Genomic DNA, 24987 nt, shown 5'->3' with positions numbered 1-24987 from the left:
AGGAGAAATTCACAAGTGACCAGCAGTACAGTGGGAAAAGAGAGTGCAAAACAAGAGTATATATACAAATAAATTTACCAATTGAAATAAAATATAATAAAAAAAACTATTTGAATAAGATAAACATACTATATACATGTAACTGTCTGTTTGTAGGTGACTTCAGAATATTGTTATATCAGTCATCAGATATAACAATATTCCTGTCTTTACATAAGAATATGGTTCAAATACCTGAGGAATGCTAAAAATGCGCTGTGATGTTTTATGAAATGTCCCTGTACAAAGCAAAGCAAAGTTCTCGTCAGGAAATATAAGTTATTGGAAGAGTTAGACAGACAGGTATTAGGCCGACCTTACAGAAACATATGCTTCCCTACACATACTAATGAGTGAGTGCTCAACACCAGTATTGACTGTAATTAATCACCAAGCGGTGGGCAGAAGTGGAGATGCCATTATGCAACACAGGGCTACCTCTTGTGGAACTGCTCCTTGAGCTGTCCTCTATTGATTCCCTGATGGCTTGGGAAACATTCGCTCTTAAACACATAGCATGTAATCATAGTAACTCAACCTGTCTGATGGCCTCGCCCCATGGAGAATAGAGTAGTGGTTAATAGTTTAAAAATCCATCCTTGATTGTCTTAAAGGGTGAGTAAACGCCCCTTTTTGTAGGAACCCTTCCACCTGCGAGTAAAAACTATGCATTCTGAGCCGTCTTGACAGTGGTGGCGGTTTAAGAAACAACAGACCCCTTAGCTCCATAGGAGGAAGTGCGGGGGACGAGGGTCAAACACATGTCAAACTCGCTTGAACTGCAGTGAACCGCAGACTTTATGTAGCTTACGGATCATTTTCACTGTTTGAAAATGCTATACATTTTTTCAAAAATAACCCAGTAGACCAAAATGTAAAAGTTTTCAACGGAAAATTGCAAAACAATGATGACATGACATGAAAGCCTTAATTCTAACAGGTGAGCAAGTAAAATCATCATAAAAATCCTTATCATGATTGCAAAAAATGGAAAGCAAAATCAACATCATAGACAACATGATAATCAGGATTATAATCAAAACCATAATAAACAGCATCATCATAAGCTGTCTCTGCAACAGAATCAGTAATAAGGATAATGAGGTTTGGCTGTTTCACAACAAACAATGGAGACAATCAGGCTGCTTGGAAATGCACTTCTTTAGGTCACTTCTCAAAACACATTCAAGTTCAACAGCTCAACAATAGCAACTTGAATGGAATAATTTAATTGTTATTGATGACCATCCAGACACTTTACATCACTTACCATCTGCAATTAACCCCAAGCTTTGCTAACCGCTTGAACTCTCATTGATTAACGGGTGTTTAAGTGTTACCAATGGATAACCCTTAAACTATACCAATTAACACACCATCCTTCCAGCTCTCCGCCTTCCACCTACAGGCTGATATATTTGGTGATGTGCTGCATGGGAAGGCTAAGATAGATCTTGGGAAGGCAAAAAAACGAATCCAAAACCAGAGCCCTGCCAATGACAGGTGGTAGCCATTTTAGAATGGAGCCAACTGATTTGGCTCTCAGTTTTATATTGTTTACAAGGCTCTTTTTCAGAATCTTGACATGCTCACGCATGTACAAACGCACAATATCTATGCACACACACAAAAACTGAAACAGTTTTTGTTTCTTAGACCAAAAAAGGGAACTTTTAATAAAACATAATAACATATTCCATCTTACACTTAAAGCATTAAATAAATTTTATTTAAAAAAAAAACATCTAGACATTTTCCTATGCATTTAATATCACTGACAGGATGTCAGTGAAATATTATGGTTTTTTCAAGTACAGATCTGAAAAATTTCTCTAAGGTGTACTTATGAATATGAAGTAAACTTCCACTTCATATCTCCTAATCAGAAGCCTGTGAAATGCGCTACGCTTTCAGAATTTGATAGATCTTCACAGGAAAGAAAAAAAAAGTGGAATATGTTAATAATATCTGGTGGACTTGTTATCAAATTCAAGAAGTCACTTTTAATCAAGAGAGTAGCGCTAATAGCACAACATATTATACGCTTTGTTCAAAATGAACACTTGCTTGTGAGGTTCAAGTGAAATGATAAAGCAATACCTATTATTCCAAGAATGTGCTATGAAAGAGATGGATTACATTTGGAATGCTATGAAAAAGCTAGCTGGATATGCTTCCTTCCCCGTAGCGGAATAAGAGTATGCTATAAAAGATCTAATGGGCTATGCTAACTATGCCAAATGCTCCATAATAAGGGGCATGCTATGAGAATGATGGGATATGCTAACTATGCCAAATGCCCCATAATATGGGCCATGTTATGAGAATGATGGGATGTGCTAACTATGCCATGGGGCCTGCTTTGACAGAGCTGATGGGCTATGCTAACATCCTTTGACCTTGTCGTACACTTTGTTGACCTTCTCAGGGAATTCTTATATCTTTGCTCAGCTGTCTTCCAAGATAAAGCTTTAGCAGCAAGAGGTATGATATTCTTATTCTTATAAGTATTTCATCATTTGGAGTGGAAGCCACAACTTTATCTGACCATATGGTCATATCTCTAATTGCTAGGACATTAAAAACAACCAACACTAATGAATGACAAACTTCTTATTTAAAGAAATATTATTGTTTCATTTACACAGAATAAATGTTTAGTATGTACCTTTGGAATATTGATGGTTAGGTAGTGACAGACCGGCCTTTTGAAAACACACAATATGTACTTAAATACTACTTATCTATTGCTGGTACTATGGGGGTGACTATTTACCAGGGCTGTTTCAAATTGTATAGTGCCCACACACATATGGCAAGACATATGTGATATGAATGTGTGGTTCACACACCATACACACCACTACACCTCTTTGAATCACATAGACTTGCAAGAACTCTGCAACACATCACTCCTACATGCAAATACCGCAAGCTGCTAAATGGCTTAATAGTAAAGATCTCACTTTATCCCAATTAGAATTCAATAAAATAAATATACATAATTATGTCTCTGATATGCCCTGTCCTGGGCATAAAAAGAGGAAAAAAACATAATGTATTTCTGCAAGTACTGCTTCAAACCACATGTTTTGTCAACAGTGCCATCACTATCATCAGTTCTACGTACTGATCTATGGTACAAGAACATCGGTTTCCTGAAAGACGGGTTGTAAAAAATACCAGTAGTCTTATTTTCCTCCTATGGAGAAATAGGTCCTTTTCCATCCCCTGGGGAAATCCATCGTTCCCGTGACCCACACTGGTTCAAGTTCAAATCGATATTCTTATAAGACTGTTTATCATTCTCGATATCCCAGCTACCTTGCAACCAATCCACTCCCCTTCACACCAGCAGCCGGAGGCACAGAGCCGTACATCCTCAGGCCTCTCCTAATGAAGTGCACCCGCCATCATCCTACGTCTTTAAAGCTCTGAGAGGGAGCATATGCATATTCTGTTGACCGGGTGGTGAATGCTGTGCTCCAACACTTATTTTTACACCTGTCTTTGCATTCAATTTTATGTACCTCCGGCTCGTAAGGGGAGCGTGAACATATTTTTAAGAGCATTCCTAAAAAAAAATTCATTTGGTTAGGCTTAGCGGTCCGTTCCATCCAAGGCTTTTATCTCAATGGATAAAAGAGTGGCCGGTAATACACATAACACTTTAATAGTTTATACGAGTTCAAGGCTGAGGAGTGCATCATATTTAATACTGTAATGGCGTTTCCCTTTTTACTGTTGCCACCGTCTAGGCACGTATTTATGCAACACCGAAAAAGTCCCATAGAGTTTTGAGGTCATTATGCTGGTGGTTGGGACGATTGGGCAAGTCCACACCCGGCACATGCCAACAGGATGAGTGTGTGTTTGAGCCTCCCTGGCCTCCAGAGAGATTAGATTTATACCCCCCTCTCCTGCCCGCTTCCTAAGTCTGTCATTTGGCATCCCCTATTTCTCTCTCTCTCTCTATCTCTCTCTCTCTCTCTCCAAACAGCAGAGAAGCAGCCCTAGACTTCACAGGACATTATTCCTGCCCCAGTCACCTCTCAAGGCCACTGGAGCCCAGCATTAATTACCAGCTAATCCCGGCCAATCAAATACGAGGCCAAGTCTTCTGGATGCAGATTTACTACTTGATTTTCACACCTGTAATGTGGTGGAAAAATACGTGGACAAAATATATACATTACAATTGCAACGAGCGCAACAAACATTTTAAGAGTCATTACGATGTTCCGAGCATGTAAACAAAGATTAACTTTTAATTCTGGTAATCAATTAATGAACTATGAAAGGATCATTATCGTGTGTTTGTTGATGACTTAACTAACAAGCGGAGCACGTCCATTCATGACCTCAATAATAACCTTCCACATCTATGAGGATTTTATAGATTATATTTGTCTGTACAATTCCTAAAACGACATTAACGCATTTATCCAAATTGCCTCACAGTATATTCAAATATTGGTGATAAAATGTAGGACTGTGTAAGTAATGGCACATTTCCACCGGAGGGTGCGAGTCGGTTCAGTCTGCAAAGGTTCGGCACGGGTCGCGTTTCAACCGCCAAAAGTGGGCGTGACCCGGACTGAGCCATATTGAGCCGTACTCGACTCACAGTACTACTCTGTTGAGGTACTGAAACGCCTGAAAGGGTCCCGGCAAGTTTGAGCTACACACGCCGTCCGTTGATTGGATGACAGAATTACTTCCGTGCGACAGGGGGATAATAACAAACAAACATAGTACCCGCAAGGTATTTCTGGACAACGGTGAAAGCTTATTTTATTGAAGAAAATGTTGCGCAAAAGTTTGCCGTCCTTCTTGGACGTCCTACATTGTTGCTTGCTCTTTGTTCATTGTGCGCGTCCTTCTTTTTCGTTGGATTTATAAGCAGGCTACACTGTGTCAGGCTGCCTGCTATAAGATCACAATGCTTATTCACATAGCTGCTGTGGCTATCGCCGTCCGGCTGAAACCCCGCCCTCCCATAAGGGTACATGCAGCGGTGGAAACGCGACACGTAACCGAGCTGGGCTATACCGCACCCTCACTACTGAGCTGAGGCGTGCTGGGTCCGAAGCGTACCCTGCAGTGGAAATGCGCCATAAGAGGTATGCATCTTTCTCAAGGATACCTACAGGTAGACTGTGAACATTGGGTTTCAAAACCAGAACCTTTGGGCTGCCGATTTGATTAAGGACAAAAGTATGATACAACAATTCCCAGACACATTTCATCATCTTTGACATTCAAAATGTCTTTGACATTTCTACGTGTTATTTTAAAAATCATACAATTCCCTCAAACAAATGTGAGTTCATGGTTTTCCTTTTATTAATTGTGTCACATTTCAAAAACGTACAAGTGCTGCTACTGCTACTCTGTCTGACTGTCATTTGGAGTAGGCTCACGAGATAAAACCAGTGTATCAACACTCCAATACTGACTGATGAAAGGTCTCAAAGGGCTTACAGAAGATGGACAAAAAACACACCACTTGTCAAAATGATTTCTCCAGAACAAACCAAACATATCTGGGAGAGGGGTTTGCCAGCAACTTTTCATAAAGGCAGGCCTAGGGCAACATCTTGATAAATGATTTAATGATCAGCTAACTTCTTACCCCATGGGGGTAAGAAGGGGTGTGTGTGTGTGTGTGTGTGTGTGTGTGTGTGTGCTTGTGTACGTGTGACAACATAATATGTTGTTGCTGCCAGCTAGTAGGCTTGCTGAGTACTTTGGACTATAGCCTGGAGTAGCAAAACCATTCCAGGATCAATATTTCTTTAATAGAGCCGTAAGAGACATCACCTATTCATATCAGCATTGTTTGGCCCCAGGCTGAATGAGGAAACACAGCTTGTGTGTAAGATGGACAGATTAAAATAATACTACAAGCTAGTGTCTTCTTGGCTCTAGCGGTTAATGAGCATAACCTTACTGCTGCCCAGCACTGTTTCCAAGTGCTAATTGTGTGCTCCTAGGTGATTAAAAACATGGTGGATTGGAATGTGTGTGATTACGCCTCAGTGAACTTGACGGTTTTATAAAAGCAAATTGGTTCAATTGCAGTTTGGAATATGCACTGCTTGCGATCAACATTCACATTAGTGTGTAATTTATGCGTTTAAAGAAATCATCCCTGGTTGGCCCTCTAACTATCAAGGACGGTGTGATAACGTAATTCAGTGCTAGGCCTACATAACGGTTTAGCTGGAAGCACAGAGGGTGTGTTATGGCGATAAGGACCCTGATCTACATAACGACCTGTACATTGCACAGTCGTGACAAAAAATAAAACGCAGCTTAAAATGACCTGTCTCTCTAGGAACGTAATAGTTTAAAGAGGTAATGTTCAACAGCAAGTAGTAGCGCTAATGACAGGTGTACAGAGAGCCAGCTGGGTGCTAATAAACAAGTGTGATGGCTCCTTGAGGCTGGAACGAGTCCTGGGCTCATATGGCAACACACAACTCATCCCGGTCCCCAATTAAACTGTTTATCAGCTCATTTGGGCTTCAGTTGGTTGGCAAATGGTGGCACGTCACACACACACACACACATACACACACACAGTCACATATATGGGCTTACACACACACACACACACACACACACACACACACACACACACACACACACACACACAGTCACATGCATACACACACACACACACACACACACACACACAGTCTCACACACACACACACACACACACACACACACACACACACACACACACACACACACACACACACACACACACACACACACACACATACACACACCCACCCCCAGCATAAAGCTTCATTGGTGCTGGCACAGTGTGCCATTGAATGGGCTAGCTCCTTCATTACACTTTGTTTGTTGATAATTAAAACACTGCACCTGATGTCTTTTCTCTCGTTTCATTAAATCCCGCAGAGCTCAAGAGATCCAGGTAGCCTATAGGGCTGTAGTGAAGGTGACACAAGACGTAACGTGTGTTCTATAACGTTTTCGGCTTTGCATAGTATCTGGGGAGATTAATAAATGATTGTTAAAAAGGGTGATTCAAATAGTTTTCACTTTTAACCATTTGTCTGGGTTTATCTCCTTATTGGGTACAATCTTATAATATAATGTTGAAGTCTATTATAAGAGTGTACAATATATATTGGAGTGTATATATAGTAGTTATATCTTGGTCAGAACCTTCTCATAGATCAAATAAGATTTTTTTTATCAGGTGTAATTAAATGGGCTTTCACCATGTTGGGATATTTGGATCTATGTGTAAATATTATTTTATTCATAAATGTAGCCTCCAGAAGTTTTCCAATATAGCTATCATCTATTAGAAAATATTAAATAAAGAGTTCTGTCTTATTGGTTCAGCTTAACATTGCACTTGGATCATAGTGTGGCTTCATGTTTTTCGTATAGCACTTGTTTATGGTTGAAGAAGAAGAGTGTGTTTTATGAAGTAGCATCAAATCACAGCTTTTAAGCAGTAACAGGGGAAGTATAAAACCGCACCAACCACAAATGAACCATTGCATAGTTACCATGCTTGCTGAAAATACCACCATAAATAACACCCATTCAAAATTGTACTCACGAATCTTGAGGAGTATAGCAATATACAACAGTGTGTGTGTGTGTGTGCGTGCGTGCATGTGTGCGTGTTCTGGTGCATGTGTTTGTGTGTGTGAGTGTGCGGTATGCACCTGCTTGTGAGTATGTTGCGCATGTCTGTTTAAAAGCTTTCCCTGTGTCAGGTTATCTGAGAAGGGGGGTGTAATGCAGTTGTTAATTAGGATCTGAGCTCTTTGGAGAAACCCATCAGAGAGCAGAGATAATCCGCTTCCTTGGCGTCAGTAACGCGTAAACTCAAACCGTTCATAACTACAATCACTTTTAATCAGCTTCGCTACATCAAGGTATGCTTCAGAACCGGATGCCCTGAGTTATTTAGATCCCCTTAAGTCTTGTCCTCTATGCGTGTTTCTGCATTCTGTGCTCCTTCGGCTGACCTGGCGATCACCTCCGGTCAACACTGATTGGTGGATGCAGAAAGGCCGTTAGATCTACTACAGGACGGCGATGCCTCCACTGAGAACTCAAGTCCCCCTGAGCCAGACATAGAAAGGTTTGTGCATGTGTGTTTTTGTTTTCAAGTGTGTTTGTATGTGTGTGTGTGTGTGTGTGTGTGTGTGTGTGTGCCTGTCTGTTTGTCTGTATGTGTGTGCACGCGTGCGTGCGTGCGTGTGTGTGTGTGTCTGTGTGTGTTTGCCTTTCGTGCGCCTGTGTTTGCGTGCGTGTCTGCCCGTCATGCATGGCTAACGTCATGCATGGCTGATAAACTGCATTCTCAGCAGTCAAAAGGGAACCGAAGGAGGCGCCCTGACTGGTGTGCGGCCGTGGAAAAGCCATCAACCACCCCACAGCCCCACCTCGTCATTCAGCTCAGCCCACTCCTCAGCAGAATTATTAATGGTACACAGAGTGCCAGGGACAAAGACGTCAAAGACGTCTCAATCTGCGAGATTGAAAACAAGAGCCGTGGGCAGCCATCTTGGTTCTAGAACGCTTTGTTAGCACAAGGGATCACAATTCATGCCGTATTGATCAGTGTATCAGTACACACACACACACACACACACACACACACACACAAACAGGCTTGATAAAGTGCAGTGGTGTTGATAATCTTCAGTGTGGCAAAAAGTGTGTGAAAGTAAGGTGGGAGGACTTCCTGTTTCATAAGTTTCATCAGGGTTACTGCGATATGTATGTCACCAGCCACACATCAACCCTACCACTCAAACATCACCCCCACCCATTTCCGGAGCGTGATTAACAGGTTTTCCCTTAACTCATTATTCTCCCTACAGGGTGACGGGGGGAGGGGGTGATGGATAGATGGACGGATAGGTTGATGAGCAGACAGACAGAATAGAAATAAAAATCATTTTTCAAGCACATAATGGAGCCATAAATTAATTAAGAAAGGGCAATGCATTTACATATTTCTCCATGAGTGCCATTATTTCAATCACAAATCTAATTGTAATTGTAACAACGCTCTGTCGATTGCCTAGACTGAGGACGGCTGTTTCTGACGGCTATCAGTGGGGAGCCAGTTGCTCTACTAGGCTGTCCTCTGTGCTGTTCTGCAGTATTTTACAGCTTACATTGATTTCCTGTTCCCAAGAGCATTTGTTCCTGACCTCCTGACCATAACCTTTTATTGATATCAATAAAATAATCAACCGCCAACGTTTTAAATACGGCGGAAATGGATTGTGAGCCAGGTGTGAATAACAAGGCTGTCCTTTTCTTTGGGTTCCGGATATGCAGCCACACCAGAGGACATTTCTGCGTGTTTATTGGAATGAGATCATTCACATACATTTCTCAAACCGTGACCTTCGCGCGGTTTGTTGTTGTGACGTGTTTCCACCGTGACCTTGTTCTCGTCAACACGCTGTGCCATACTTCCCCATGTTGTAAATGGTGAAGGGCAGCTTGATTGCTTAGGCCACTCGGGCTATTACTTTATGTTTGTTTTGTTTGTCGCCAATCAATGCATTTCATTAGGACCGTGGCCTCTGAACAAATGTTTTGTTGCACAAAAACGTAACCTTTGCAATCGAGCAGCGTTGTTGTTCCGTGTTGTTTTTAATGTGTTGGTGACGCCCTCTAGTGGTTACATACCATAATTACTAAGGCCTAGTCCTAATAATAACAATTGTATTTGTATTTTACAGTGTGTAAGAAACATATATTAATGCTATGTTGGACAAACAAAACCAGAAACAAAATTACTGCAAATATAAAAAAAACATTCAATATGCTTACTCACAACATAAAAAAAAGCATTGGTTAACCCACACGCCATGTGTCGTCCCTGTAACACACTCACGAAAGCATGCACACACGCATGTACACACGCACACACACATGCGCCCACACTGTCACCATCATGACACACTCCTTTTATTGTATGAGGCAGTGATGATGATGGATAGGGTCACATCCTGTGAGACAGGAAGTCAACTCTATACCAAAGTGTCCTGTGAGTCCTATGATAACACTATCAGTATGGAGATGGAGCAAGAGAGTACTTGCGTTTGTAACAAAATTAAGAACTTGAATCCATCCCTACAGCTGCCAGCTGCTCAAGTAATAGTCTGGCAGTTGAGATGTTAGGTTTGAAGGCTCAAAACTGAATTAATCAAAATACTGCATGAAACAATTAAGCAATTAAGATCCTATCCCATTATTTGACTTGAACACACACCACCGAATAGTCCACCCTTGACCTTCTTTTTGAATCAAGATGAAGCTATGAGTGATTGGGGGCATGGAGGGACATGGAACTTTAGTCACAAAGCCTTCTGATACCAGGCTAGTGCTGTTCACAACAGGAACTGTGACCAACGTTCACATCTGCCTTTAGTCATCAGTGAATAAGGTCGGGGTGGCTGAAAGTGCACACATGCGATGACACCGGTGGAAAAAAGACAATACCAACTCATCCCGAGCTGAGTCAGAAGGATGACCATGAAGGATATGAGCCGAATGTGAATGAACATGACAGCAAGGGACTGTCTTTAAAAATAAATGACACAGAGATGGAGAAGTTGCAGTGCAAGAACGAATGCTTGAGTTGTGCAGAAACCACAACTGCCATACAAGGTGAAAAAAAAGTGCTGTTGTTATAGCAGTAGGTGGGTGTAGGTGTCAGTAGGTGTCAATCAACCTCAGCTTCTCCTCGACCGCGTCATCTCCCCCTCGTACATTATGTTCCAGTAACACCTCAGATTTATATATTCCACTTAACACAGTTGATAACAACTATTATATGTACTTTCATCTATACCATTATAATAACATTATAATGAAATGATAACTATAATTATCATTGTTCCCCTTGTAAGTCAACAATTAAGTTACTTTCAGAATTCAGAAAATGTCCACCCTGACTTGCCATGCAAACTAGCGTAGCTCTGCTGAGGTGGCGTATGTGGGATGGTTTTTGCAAGTGGTATTAGTACAATTATTGTAAATACAAAGTCAGCTGTGCAGGCTCGCCAGTATTCTAGTCACTATATAACACACTATAGTCCTTCAGTCAGTTAAATTTTCTGTACGTACATACGTACATTTTCTGTACGTACAATACATACACTATTTCCTATGTATGGGTACTACTATTAGTAGGCTAATATCTAGAGTCGCTCAAACACTGTCATCAGTTGCTCCCGCTTCATTTTGCCTCCCCTCCTCTTCGCTGCATTACTGCAGTTAACTAATGTTTACTGCCTTCACAGAGTTTTTTACCCATTTTTGCAACAAATGAAACATTTCTTGATGATCAATCAATCACATGAGACGAAACCCTCCCATCGACATGTCATTGAGATTCAGATTGAAATCAAAACTTTTCAAAGCCTGCTCCGTTGACTCCCATACAACCTTTTCCATTACTAAGGTCCAGGTGTGACGCATTAGGTGGGCGTCACTTAGCCACTGTCAGGATCAAGTATTCAGCAATGCTGTGCTATAAACCAAGTGAACAGTAGGCTGAAAGAAATTGGATAAGATGAAGGTTAACGCAATTTCTGATCACTTACTTCCAATGAACTATGTGAAGGTGAAAAGATTAAGAACATGACGAGAAGAACAACCACAATGACAAAGTGACAAAGAATCTGACATTGCAATATCTGAACATGGAACGTCAATAGTTATTCATCTATTGAAAGTTCCTCTCCCTCTGACCTCTCACACTGAACCCATGAAACCCAAACAGATGCGGAATTCCCTCTCTCTCTGTCTCTCTCGCCAATATTCAAGCACATTAGAACCACAGTGTTCCACACGTTCCGTGGTGAGATGAGAACACCTGGGAACAGGGTGAGTGAAGGACCCAAGGCTTGACGACCAACTGTGAGGGGTATCTGGTGGCTCTGTTATGCTATGTATTCTCCTTGGATGGTTTGGGTCTTGACTTTTTAAATTTGAGTCCCCATGGGTTACTACAGAACAACTCTATCGTATGATGAAACATTTATATCTGGATGGGAGAAGACTCTCTTCTAGGAAACCAGATGACATTGTTTCCCTCAACAGTGGTAACTGGGTGTTTTGAGTATGGACATGATTGTATTATAATCATATGTAGGTGGCCTTTGGAGTCACCCCATCTCATACCTGATTGATCGATTTTTTAACTATAGGCTACATAGAAGTTACAGCTGTTGATTTTAAGTGAAAAATGAAATGAAACTATTCATTGCGGATAGCCTTCTTTGAGCAGTTATTTTAAGTTGAGAAAAGAGGAAGTATTTTCCTATAAGCACCCATCATCATTGTGACAGAAACATAACAGCACTTCCTCTGTCGAAATCTATGTGTGTGTGTGTGTGTGTGTGTGTGTGTGTGTGTGTGTGTGTGTGTGTGTGTGTGTGTGTGTGTTTGTGGGTGGGTATGGGTGTGATAGATAAAGACGGCCGGATTAGGCTGAACCACAGTTTCTAAACCTTGTAGTATACGTGCACAAAATTCAAGTGGTGAGTGTCGCCATGGAGCCACAACAGGTCAAGGAGGGATACTTGGTGAAAAAGGTAAAGTTCACTCAAACTATAACCATAACATTCTTGTTAAGTTTTTATAGATAATGATGCAGTTTTAGTACTTAAAACTTATTAAATGAATTTGTCAAGTTATACAAAGGAAATGTTTCACACTTGACACCCATACGTATGCTGTTCCTCTTTCTAAAATCGTTCTAAAACACCAAGATTTTCGAGCAACAATGTCCACACGTATTAATCCATGGTAGTATATCTAACTAATAGTAATGGAGTGAACTCCAACTGATGGTTCTCTAAGATAATTAGCATTATAGAGTCAGTAGTGTTGAACTCTATTTATACCTTGTGATTTAATTACCAGAAAGCCTGAGGCAAGAATTAGACGGAAGCTAAATTAGAATTCGGTGCTGCACTGGGGAGAAATAAAATAAATGAAAAGTTGCTATAGAAATTACTAATTACTATAGAAATACAAAAGAAAATGCTACGGGTGTAATATCATTCAATACAATTTGAGTACTAGCTGTAGTAATTATTGTAGGCTACTTATCATAGTGGTATTGCTCTCAAGCATATTATCCTGGGGCCTCATGTACAAACGCACAAAAAAGATGCGTAAGCAACTTCTCACGCAAACGTTCGGATGTACAAAGACTGACTTGATGTGAGAAAGTGCGGTTCTCTACGCAAACTAAATGCCTGGCTTACGCACATTTCTGCTGCATTTTGTCAGTTGGCGGCACATAGAGGCAAATCAGCGCAACAACATTAGGCATACATGATCACGAGTCATGAAGTAAGCTAATATTGCAATATGAGGCTAGTTCAAAGTGGATTTGAACGTCGGGATGCGTGATCTTAAATGCACATCAATCATGCGTTATTGTTGTCAAGACACATAATGTGACACTGTTGTTAGGCTAAACTTAAACAGACCCATAAAACTCAATTGTCAATATTGGAATTAAAAGGAAATTAAAAGGATGCCCCAATAATATTATTTTCAGTGATGGCTTGTTTATTAAACGTTACATATTTTCCGGACCACGCATTACATCTGGGCTAATTGATCTCTCTTCACGCATTTGTTGTGAAATTCTTGACTGCAATATTATTATGTGATGTTGAGTGGAGTAAGCACAAGCAATTGTTACTTAAAATCAATCCATCAATGAACCAGTCGGCCAATTTCGAATTATGTAGGCCTACATGTTATTGACACCTTGGGTGTATGGGAACAATCGTCAGCATGCATCCAAATAAATGAGAATATAAAAGCATGCGCAAAATGTGGCAATAATTGATTGTGTGTGTGTGTGTGTGTGTGTGTGTGTGTGTGTGTGTGTGCGCGCGCGCGTGCGTGTGTGCAGTGTTGGCCTTGTTAGAAGATATTCAAAATGAACGGGTGTTCCGCGACTATTATGATTTTTTGGCTCATGTTGATGACTGGCTTATCAGCCGATTCGGATTCCCAAGAGCTATCCTCTTGGAACTATGTATTTCTCCTAACGAGGGCACTACTGCAGGCCTATTTATACTAATTAGCATATTAAATCTCTCTCTCCTGGAACCGTCACCTTATTGTGGTGGAGAGGTTTGCGTGTCCCTGTGAACCTGAGGGCTGTGTTGTCTGGAGCCATGTGCTCCTGGTAGGGTCTCCCATGGCAGAGTGGTCTCAGGTGAGGGGCCAGACTAAGAATGGTTCACCAAGACCCCAATGAACATTCAAGAAAGAGGAAGAGAGACCCTGCCCGGAAGAAGCCCGGGGCCCCCGTCTGGAGCAAGGCCCAGACGGAGGGCTCGCCGGCGAGCGCCTGGTGGCCAGGTTTGCCACGGAGCCCGGCCGGGCACAGCCCGAAAAAGCTACGTGGCACCCCCTCCCTCTTCGTCCTGTGGGCCCACCACCTGCAGGGAGACCCGCTGGGGTCAGGTGTGCTGCCACATGGGTGGCAGTGAAAGTCGGGGGTCCCAACGGACCAGACCCGAGCGGCAGAAGCTGGCTCTGGGGACGTGGAACGTCACCTCACTGTGGGGAAAGGAACCGGAGCTTGTGAGGGAGGTGGAGCGCTACTAGTTAGATCTGGTGGGGCTTACCTCTATGCACAGTCTCAGCTCTGGTACCGTACTCCTGGATAGGGGTTGGACTCTATTCTTCTCTGGAGTTGCCCAGGGCGTGAGGCGCCGGGCGGGTGTGGGGATACTCATAAATCCCCGGCTGAGCGCCGCGGTGTTGGAGTTTACCCCGGTGGACGAGAGGGTCGCCTCCCTACGCCTAAGGGTGGTGGGGGGGAAAACTCTGACTGTTGTTTGTGCGTATGCACCGAACAGCAGTTCAGAGTACTCGGCCTTCTTGGAGACCCTGAATGGAGTCCTGTATGGGGCTCCGGTAGGGGACTCCGTAGTTCTGCTGGGAGACTTCAACACCCACGTGGGCAACGATGGAGACACCTGGAGAGGCGTGGTGGGGAGGAACGGCCTCCCTGATCTAAACCCGAGTGGTCGTTTGTTACTGGACTTCTGTGCTAGTCATGGATTGTCCATAACGAACACCATGTTTGAACATAAGGGTGCTCATAAGTGTACCTGGTACCAGAGTACCCTAAGCCGAAGATCAATGATCGATTTCGTGATCGTGTCAGCTGATCTGAGGCCTTATGTTTTGGACACTCGGTGAAGAGAGGGGCGGAACTGTCAACCGACCACCATCTGGTGGTGAGTTGGATCAGGGAATGGGGGAAGAGGCTGGACAGACCTGGTAAGCCCAAACGGGTAGTGCGGGTGAATTGGGAACGTCTGGAGGAGGCCCCCGTCCTAGAGATCTTCAACTCACACCTCCGGCGGAGCTTTTCTAGCATCCCTGTGGAGGTTGGGGGCATTGAGCCGGAGTGGGCAGTGTTCAAAGCCTCCATTGCTGAAGCTGCGGCGGCGAGCTGTGGCCTCAGGGTCTTAGGTTCCTCAAGGGGCGGTAACCCTCGGACACCGTGGTGGACACCGGTGGTCAGGGAAGCCGTCCGACTGAAGAAGGAGGCCTTCCGGGGTATGTTATCCCGGAGGACTCCTGACGCAGTTGCAGGGTACCGGCGGGCTCGAAGGGCTGCAGCCGCTGCCGTGTCGGAGGCTAAGCAGCGGGTGTGGGAGAAGTTCGGAGAGGACATGGAGAAGGACTTTCGGTCGGCACCAAAGTGTTTCTGGAAGACCATCCGACACCTCAGAAGGGGGAAACGGGGAAACATCCAAGCTGTGTACAGTAAGGGTGGGACTCTGTTGACCTCGACTGAGGAGGTAGTCGAACGTTGGAAGGAACACTTTGAGGAACTCCTGAATCCGACTAACACGTCCTCTATGATGGAGGCAGAGCTCGAGGTTGATGGTGTTTCGTCGTCAATTTCCCTGGTGGAAGTCACTGAGGTAGTTAAACATCTCCGCAGTGGCAAAGCCCCAGGGATTGATGAGATCCAGCCAGAAATGCTAAAATCTCTAGGTGTTGAGAGGCTGTCTTGGTTGACACGCCTATTCAACATTGCGTGGGAGTCTGGTACAGTGCCAAAGGAGTGGCAAACCGGGGTGGTGGTTCCCCTGTTCAAAAAGGGGGACCAGAGAGTGTGTGCCAATTACCGGGGTATCACACTTCTCAGCCTCCCTGGGAAAGTCTACTCTAAGGTGCTGGAAAGGAGGGTTCGGCCGATTGTCGAACCTCAGATTGAAGAGGAACAACGCGGTTTCCGCCCTGGACGTGGAACTACGGATCAGCTCTTCACTCTCGCAAGGATCCTGGAGGGGGCCTGGGAGTATGCCCATCCGGTCTACATGTGTTTTGTGGATTTGGAGAAGGCATATGACCGGGTCCCCCGGGAGAAACTGTGGGAGGTGCTGCGGGAGTACGGGGTAAGGGGTTCACTCCTCAGGGCCATCCGATCTCTGTACTCCCAAAGCGAGAGCTGTGTCCGCGTTTTCGGCAGCCAGTCAGTTCCGTTCCCAGTGGGTGTTGGCCTCCGCCAGGGCTGCGCCTTGTCACCAATCCTGTTTGTGATATTCATGGACAGGATATCGAGGCGCAGTCGTGGTGGGGAGGGGTTGCAGTTCGGTGATCTGAGGATCTCATCACTGCTCTTTGCAGATGATGTGGTCCTGATGGCATCATCGGCCTGTGACCTTCAGCACTCACTGGATTGGCTGGCGGCCGAGTGTGAGCGGCTGGGATGAGGATCAGCACCACTAAATCTGAGGCCATGACTCTTAGCAGGAAACCGGTGGATTGCCTTCTCCGGGTAGGAAATGAGTCCTTAGCCCAAGTGAAGGAGTTTAAGTACCTCGGGGTCTTGTTCGCGAGTGAGGGTACGATGGAGCATGAGATTGGCCGGAGAATCGGAGCAGCAGGGGCGGTATTGCGTTCGCTTTACCGCACTGTTGTGACGAAAAGAGAGCTGAGCCGCAAGGCAAAGCTCTCGATCTACCGATCTTCGTTCCTACCCTCACCTATGGTCATGAGGGATGGGTGATGACCGAAAGGACGAGATCGCGGATACACGCGGCCGAGATGAGTTTTCTCAGGAGGGTGGCTGGTTTCTCCCTTAGGGATAGGGTGAGAAGTTCAGTCATCCGGGAGGAACTCGGATTAGAGCCGCTGCTCCTTTGCTTAGAAAGGAGTCAGTTGAGGTGGTTCGGGCATCTGGTAAGGATGCCCACTGGACGCCTCCCTTGGGAGGTGTTCCAGGCACGACCAGTGGGGAGGAGACCCCGGGGAAGACCCAGGACTAGGTGGAGAGATTATATCTCAACACTGGCCTGGGAACGCCTCGGGATCCCCCCGTCAGAGCTGGTCAATGTGGCCCAGGAAAGTCTGGGGCCCCCTGCTTGAGCTGCTGCCCCCGCGACCCGACCCCGGATAAGCGGATGAGGATGAGGATGAGGATGAGCATATTAAATGAGGGAGGACTGGGCGGAGAGTCGGGCTTGTGCATGTGGGCTCAATTTCACGTTAATTGGGATGTACAAAGAGAATCTGCGTGAAAGTCAGAAATCCATGCACTCCACTCCAAGTCTTAGTACATGAGGCCCCTGTTCATTACTTTGCATTATCCATCTTAGTATCTCAAATCCGACAGTACAATATTAATTGTAACATGCTAAACAGTACTCAAATCTTTCTCTCTCTCTCTCTCTCTCTCTCTCTCTCTCTCTCTCTCTCTCTCTGTCAATCCGTCTGTCTGTCTGTGTCTCTCTCTCTTTCTCCCTCCCTCTCTGTGTCTGTCTGTCTCTCTCTCAGGGCACGGTGCTGAGCAACTGGAAGGCTGTGTGGGTGGTACTGTCTGAGGATGCGGTGGAATTCTACAAGAGGAAGACAGATAGCTCCCCCAAGGCTATGATCCCCCTGAAGGGATCTACACTCACCAGCCCCTGCCAGGACTTCGGGAAGAGAACTGTAAGGAAAAACAGGGGTTTTCCACTGTGCGTGTGTGTGTGTGTTTTTATATGTTTAAGTGTTTATATACGTGTACTTTTGTGTAAGTGTATGTTTGTGTGTTGTGTGTGTGTGTGTATGTATGTTTTTGTTTGTTCATTTGTGTGTTTGTGTGCATGCGTGTGTGCATGCATATGCATGTGTTCCTTTGTGTGTGTTTGTGTATATGGTTGTGTTTGTCTGTGTGCACGTGTGTGTGGGCATGTATGTGTTCATGCATATGCGCTTGTTTGTGTGTGCGCACACGTTTGTGTGTACTGTTTGTCTACGTGTATGTCTATCTATAGTCTGGGACTTTTATTGCACAAAAGTTTCAACCCAAAAAAAGTTTGAGTAACATTTTCCTTAAATAAGTGACTTCCATGACATAATCACCAATGACCAAACTCTTTAAGAAAGCCCAAACCAAATGTCCCCAAAACACGAGACTGAGAGAGGACAGCAAGGATTTCTTTCGGGACATATATGAAACATCTCTTCCATGGACCGGCTGTACCTCCTTCCCCAGATGGTGTTCAAAATCAGCACAGTGAAGAAGCAGGACCACTTCTTCCAGGCTTCCCACAGCGAGGAGCGTGAGGCCTGGGTGAAGGACATCAGGAGGGCCATCGGCTGCCTGCAGGGCGGGAAGAGGTTCGCCCGCAAGTCCACCCGACGCTCCATCCGACTGCCCGACACGGTCAACTTGAAGTGAGTTCTCAAAAGATGATTCCTAGTGAGCTGCTGGTCAGTTTTAACCTAACCATCAGTGGAAGGAGGGATCCCCCACTCTGTGGTCCTTCTCAAGGCTTCTTCCTTGATGATGAAGATTTTTTCCTTCCGCTTTGGGGGTTTTGGTTTGAGGCTAACTCTGATTAAGGGCTATACAAATATGATTGGCTCGACTCACTGAATTGATTGTGGATGTGTAATGTTGATGGGCAGAGTGCCTATAGGTAGTTCCGCTCCTACACCAAGGGTACCGGCAGTGTTGTGGTAGTTACTCAAAAAAAGTAATTAGTGACTTATTACTAGTTACTTCTGTTAATTGTAATGAGATTACTTTACTAGTTACTGCATTTGAAAAGCAACTTCACTACTTATTACTTTCATTTCCTGTATCTTAATTTACTGTGTAGATATATGGAAAAACATCATAACCCTATCATCACTTAGTGTTTATTGTATAAATGTACAGTATACACAATGGCATCTAAAATCATATGAAAGAACAATAACCCTGTCTGCACAAAGAAATATGCCTCACTGTAGCCTAAAATCCACAAACAACAGGATAAAGGAGGCTATGGTGTGGTCAATCAGTTGCAACACACGTTTCAAAACTCAGGCTTTTGCAAACATGAAAACAAAACCAGCTTGTTATTAAATTCATGGCAAAGAATTGAGTGGTCAATGAAAAATATAAAAATAAAGGTCACTTTATCCCATACAATTAAAACAGAAATGCACTTAAGCCACATGCTGTTACTTTATGTGATGGTCCAACGGCTGAATGAACCTGATCTATTTCGCAAGCTATGACATTGTGACATTATGACATTGTGACTCACCCTCTTACAGGCAAGAGCAGCCTTCTCACGTTTAAAACTAATGCTGTCTATCCAGTCATTCCTAAGTACCTTTTGTTGTTTGCGGACTAAATGTCCGCGGTGGTGGACACATGATCCAGGGACTCAAAAGTTATTTTGAACTTCGATTCCATGTCGAATAACACTTGTCCAGGTAATGGGACAATAAAATGTTTTCCTGTCAGATGTTAGCTTGTGCGTCACATGTATTTTATCTAGTATTTTTCTAAATATGGGTTGTGACAGTTGAAAGACACCTGTCACCTGGGCATAGAGTGACTTTTCACTTGAATATTTTTGTCCTTTCGAGTTATAAACGTAGTGAGAAAGTATCGAGAATATCGCCACTGGCCGAAACCCCCCTTCTCCGGCTCTGTCTCTATCTCCATTTCCCTCTCTCCTTTGCACCAGCAGCTACGTCAATGAAATCGATCGCTATGGCAACGTGCCGTGGCAAGCAGCACACACACAGGCAGCACGCATGCACGCACCACTTAAACAGATCAGAACTTTACACACAGGCAAACATGGCTTGGGAAACGCAGGAACCTACAGTCTAGTAAAGTAGTGTAGTTAGCGATATTTCTAGTGTAATGCGTTACTTTACTGTAATATTGTTACTATAATCCGTTACTTTGTAACTCGTTACCCCCAACACTGGGTACCGGGTTCCATCCCCGCTGTGTGCATCCTACCTGAAGGTGCCCTTGAGCAAGAAGCCCCTACCTGCTCTTTAATGACATGTTTTAAATTCAATGTAAGTGGATTGAGTTGAAGCTACATGGTTGTATTAGCTTCAGATGTGCATTTTATTCCAGAGAAACCCTCAGAAACCCTCTGCTCCAGCAGAAAAGGTACGCAGTGCGTGTTTAAGTGCCTAAACATGGATTTATCTTGCATTTCTGACAGCTACCCTGAACTGAGCACTCTTTGAAGTCATTTTATACTTGCCCGTCCAGAGCTTGTGGTGCATGTTCATAGTTAGAAACCCCAATTTCAATGAAAGGCCTTCATTGTTCTAAGCCTCACTCTTTCACTAATAATTGAATGTCATGTCTTAATGGTCTTGTATGTTTATCTCTCCAGTGAGCTGTACACATTAATAAGGGACCAGGACAATGGAGTGAAGGAGTTGAAGTTGGAGAAGGAGAACAAAACCTACAACCACTGCTTCACCGGTATGTTCACACATACCGTTGCTCAAATCCATTACAACCTGGTTTGTTTTTGTTCCTTTGTTTGATCGAGACGCAAAACTTGAGGATTACGTAGGAGTTTCATGGGAAAAAAAAAAATAATTAAAAAAAAATATATATATATATATATATATATATATATATATTTATTTTTATTTTTTTCCCATGAAACTCCTCAAGTTTTGCGTCTCGATCATCCATTATTTAGTTTGGGGATTTAGGTTAGTTTTCCCCGTACCATGGGCTGTCGATTTTGAAGGAGAACGTTTTTGTTTAAAAAATCCATTGCGGCCTTGCATTTTATTCATACTGAATCATTAAGGATTTGTTTTCAATAGCTGCTTTTTATTCCTCAAGTAGAGACTTTGTGTTTCACCTTCTTGTTTGTTGGGTTTTCTATTTTATTCTGATGGATCATTGGATCAGTATAGACTGGCTGATTTTGACTAAGGAAATTGTGTTTCAAAACCATTAAAACTATGCTCCTTTGTATTCATCTATCTAAATTGTTTACATTCCCAAGAAACTCCTTCTTTAGCCCATGTTCATACCTTGAATACCATGTTTAGGCCTCTGGTTTGCTCTGTGTACCGTAGGCGGGACAGTCGTGGATTGGTTGATCTCAAAGGAGAAAGCCAGGAACCGAGCCGAGGGAGTGATGCTGGCGACGGGGCTGTTGAACGAGGGATACCTCCAGCCGGCCGGAGACCTGTCCAAGAACGGGGTGTCTGGAGGCACCGAATCGGTCTTCCTGGACGAATCCGAAGCCCTTTACTTCTTTGTAAGTATAGGAAAATAGAGAGAGAACAAGTGAGTGAGTGAGTGAGTGAGTGAGGACAATGATTTGACTGTCTCTCTCTTGTTTCTTTTGTTATTTAACATTGAAGATAAGATTTAGTGACGGAAAAACCCAGAAAAACCCATGTGATTGTGGAAATGTTAGTATGCGGAAAAAGAGGGAGGCTTTTGAGACAAGAACAAACCTAGGGGGACCTATTTCTGTGATGAGTTGTTCTTTTTGGCCTTTGCCCCATGATTTTGATGGAAAATTGTGTGGTTGAATAATGTATGTGTGTTTTGTGGGTTGTCACAGGCAGACAGTGGCTTCTTCTGTGACGGATACTCCAGTGATGAAGATGATATTGTGAAAGAGGAATTCAGAGGAAACATAATAAAACAGGGATGCCTGCTCAAACAGGTAAGGGTGGAAAGGAAGGAAATTGAATCAATGTAAAGTGAGAAACTTTTGATTGAAAAGCCAAATAATCATAGCAGAAGTAATGTAGGCATTTAATGCTGAATAGAAGAAACGTCTAAAAGTGTCTACACAGTATTCTTCCAAACATGATTTTTTATTATTATTATTAAGCGATAAAGATGTTATTCTGTTTTCAAGGCAACTTTTAATTAAAGGAGTTGTTTGTGTGTATACATTACCTTTATATTGCCCAAGGTCACCTTAATGTAGGGTGACCAGACGTCCCCGTTTTCAGTGACCTGTCCCCAGCTACGGCTGGATCTGTTTTAGTTTTTCTATGCTGATAAAAAAAACTATGTTTGGAGGTTTTCACACCGCAGAAGCCAAAATGTCCCCGGATTTTGTCTCAGAAATCTGGTCACCTTACCTTAATGGAACTTTTAAGTAGGCCTATACAGAGGAGTTGACGTTTGGCGCAGTGAAATATATAATGGCAATCGTGCATACTACTCTAAAAAAGGGACATCGACGGAAAAACTGGAAGGTGAGAAAGTTCACGTTGAGAGATGACCCTGCCTACATCCACTACTACGACCCTGCCAAGGTAAACCAACGCATTTTAAACGGCAAGAAAAACCGCTAACGCAAAAAAAAAAAAACAATGGAAACGGGTTTGCCGAAACGATACATCATTCGCCAAACGCTTCATACATTTAATTTCTACTTGACCACTAGGGGGACGAGGAGCCCCTTGGGTCAATTCACCTCCGCGGATGCGTTGTGACGGCGGTGGAATTTGTGCCTGACGGTGAGTGTGTATCCTATCAGAGGAACGAATGACCCTACCTCCCTTTGTTTGTTTCCTCTTCTTATCTTTCTATGGATTCCACTATACTATTTATGGACTCGCAGTTCTGTTTACAGCTGATGGGCAAAAATAACCTAACGTTCGGACACATTACATTATGAATATATATAGTCAACTCTGGGTCCAAACCTAACGAACACAACACACCACACATTCAAGAGGGTCAAGATGACCCTCGAGCCCCCCTATCAGTCTGCGGAGAACACTCTGCCACAGCTAGATGGCGAGGACACACATATCACACAGAAAGACAACACAACCCGGAGGCTCAAGGACAAGAGAACCCTCGATAACCCACACAAAGTCTAGCACACACACCTGGCTAGGAAAGAACTATAAGTTTCACATGCACCGGATCACGGGGTGCTCTTCTGAAGCAGAACTTCCACGGAGGCGAAGCTCCAGACGACCTCAGCGCTGTTAGGGGACGTGGAATATTCAATCTCTCACGCTTTATGAATCAGTATTACCTTTGCTATTTTACTCAATAAATCCGAGGCCCTCGTGCTGACAGACTTTATTACCTCTCCGTCTCATTTTATCTGGTCAAGTAACTAGGCAGACTGTTTTTCCCAACACAGCCAAGCGCTACGACGTGGAAGGAGACCTCTTCGAGATCATCACTTCGGACGAGACGCGCTACTTTCTGCAGGCTGCGACGGCGGATGAGAAGAGAGAGTGGATCCAAGACATCCAGGCTGTGTCAAAGAGTGGAAAATAACGAGCACAAAATGAACACCATGTTGTCTTATTAACCCTAACCCTATTATGCAAAAAATGGGTGTGATAAACGTGTGAATATTTATGAACGTTAACTTAAATGAGCGATTGATATCATCTCATCTGGCTGTTGTGGTTTCTGTTCTTGGGAATGACACGAGCTACACGGGCTAGTGACTAGTCCATTACTAGCTACTAAAAAATGTTTGAATAATCACTAGGAAACATTTACATAGTTCCTGACACTATCACACTTCAACACCACACCACAACACAGCCGTTTTCCAAAGCGACGTACAGAGTAGGCCTACTTCTTGGTTAGGCTATGTCCGACGCCGACTCATTTTCTTAAAATAAAATAAACTTCATGGCGCTCATGGACCTCTGAGTATAGGCTATAACAATACAAGAGAGATGTGGAAATGTTTAGTTTTCCCTATTTGCCAATACCTCACATGTAGACCTAACTCACAGTTTGAACACTAGGTGGTGGTATAAAACAATGTATGGTTACATGCTGGTCTTCCAGCTGTATTTACATCAGTTACAGTACCTCAGTAGCCACCTCAATGAACCAATAATCGTTAAACAACCACAAGTCGCCATGTGACAAGTAACATCTGGTACTTTTTAACCCTGGACTATTAAGCACACACATATTTCCCTCTGGATGGGTGAAGTGCAAAGGAATCTCAACTGAAATCTACACAATGTGCTGTATGTGTCAGGCTTCAGGATTTAGGAGACTCAGGTTAACCTACACAGGGGTGTATATATGCTCAAGCAATACATTGTGTGTGTGTGTGTGTGTGTGTGTGTGTGTGTGTGTGTGTGTGTGTGTGTGTGTGTGTGTGTGTGTGTGTGTGTGTGTGTGTGTAAAGACACATCCTGCAGTCAAGAGAGATGCCTCTGCTCCAGAGAAAACAACAAGTTTGTGAACAAACTAATTTGTTCATAGACTAACTAAATGTAATTAAATTATCATGAATTAAGTCAAAATAATTTAATTACATTTAGTTTATGACACCTAGTCTATGAACAAATTAATTTGTTCACAGAAAGTAATGTTATAGTTACGGTGAATTAACTTTTTTAACTTTTAATGTATCGCTTTCCCTTACATTGTATGACATAACAAGGTAGTAAATGTATCTCTTGAACTGGTTCCTTCTATCGTTTTTGTTTTTGGACGCAGTAACATTGGAATCTGCAATCTGAATCTGTTGGTGTCGTTTTTTCATTATAAAATGGAAGAGAGTCCAATACAACACAATAGTTGGTCCCCTGATAATTTCCATCACATCTTTCACATATTTTTGTTCGCAAATCTACTGTAGATAA

At 43.3% G+C, this 24987-nt stretch overlaps 1 protein-coding gene across 1 annotated transcript; it reads left to right on the top strand.

Moving 5' to 3' along the window:
* The first annotated feature begins 12530 nt into the window (after window positions 1-12530).
* Window positions 12531-24390, top strand: plek (pleckstrin). The gene is made up of 9 exons (XM_084471000.1): window positions 12531-12665; window positions 17902-18057; window positions 18605-18786; window positions 20751-20842; window positions 21457-21641; window positions 21954-22058; window positions 22579-22662; window positions 22794-22866; window positions 23508-24390. Exons 1-9 carry the CDS (start codon window positions 12624-12626, stop codon window positions 23645-23647), a joined length of 1059 nt encoding a protein of 352 aa, XP_084327126.1. The 5' UTR covers window positions 12531-12623; the 3' UTR covers window positions 23648-24390.
* The last annotated feature ends 597 nt before the right edge of the window (window positions 24391-24987 follow it).

Source organism: Micromesistius poutassou (genome assembly GCF_964030765.1).
Source record: "Micromesistius poutassou genome assembly, chromosome: 7".
NCBI classification, from domain to species: Eukaryota; Metazoa; Chordata; class Actinopteri; order Gadiformes; family Gadidae; genus Micromesistius; species Micromesistius poutassou.
Note: the sequence above shows the minus strand (reverse complement) of the source record. Positions and strands in the feature narration are given on the sequence as shown.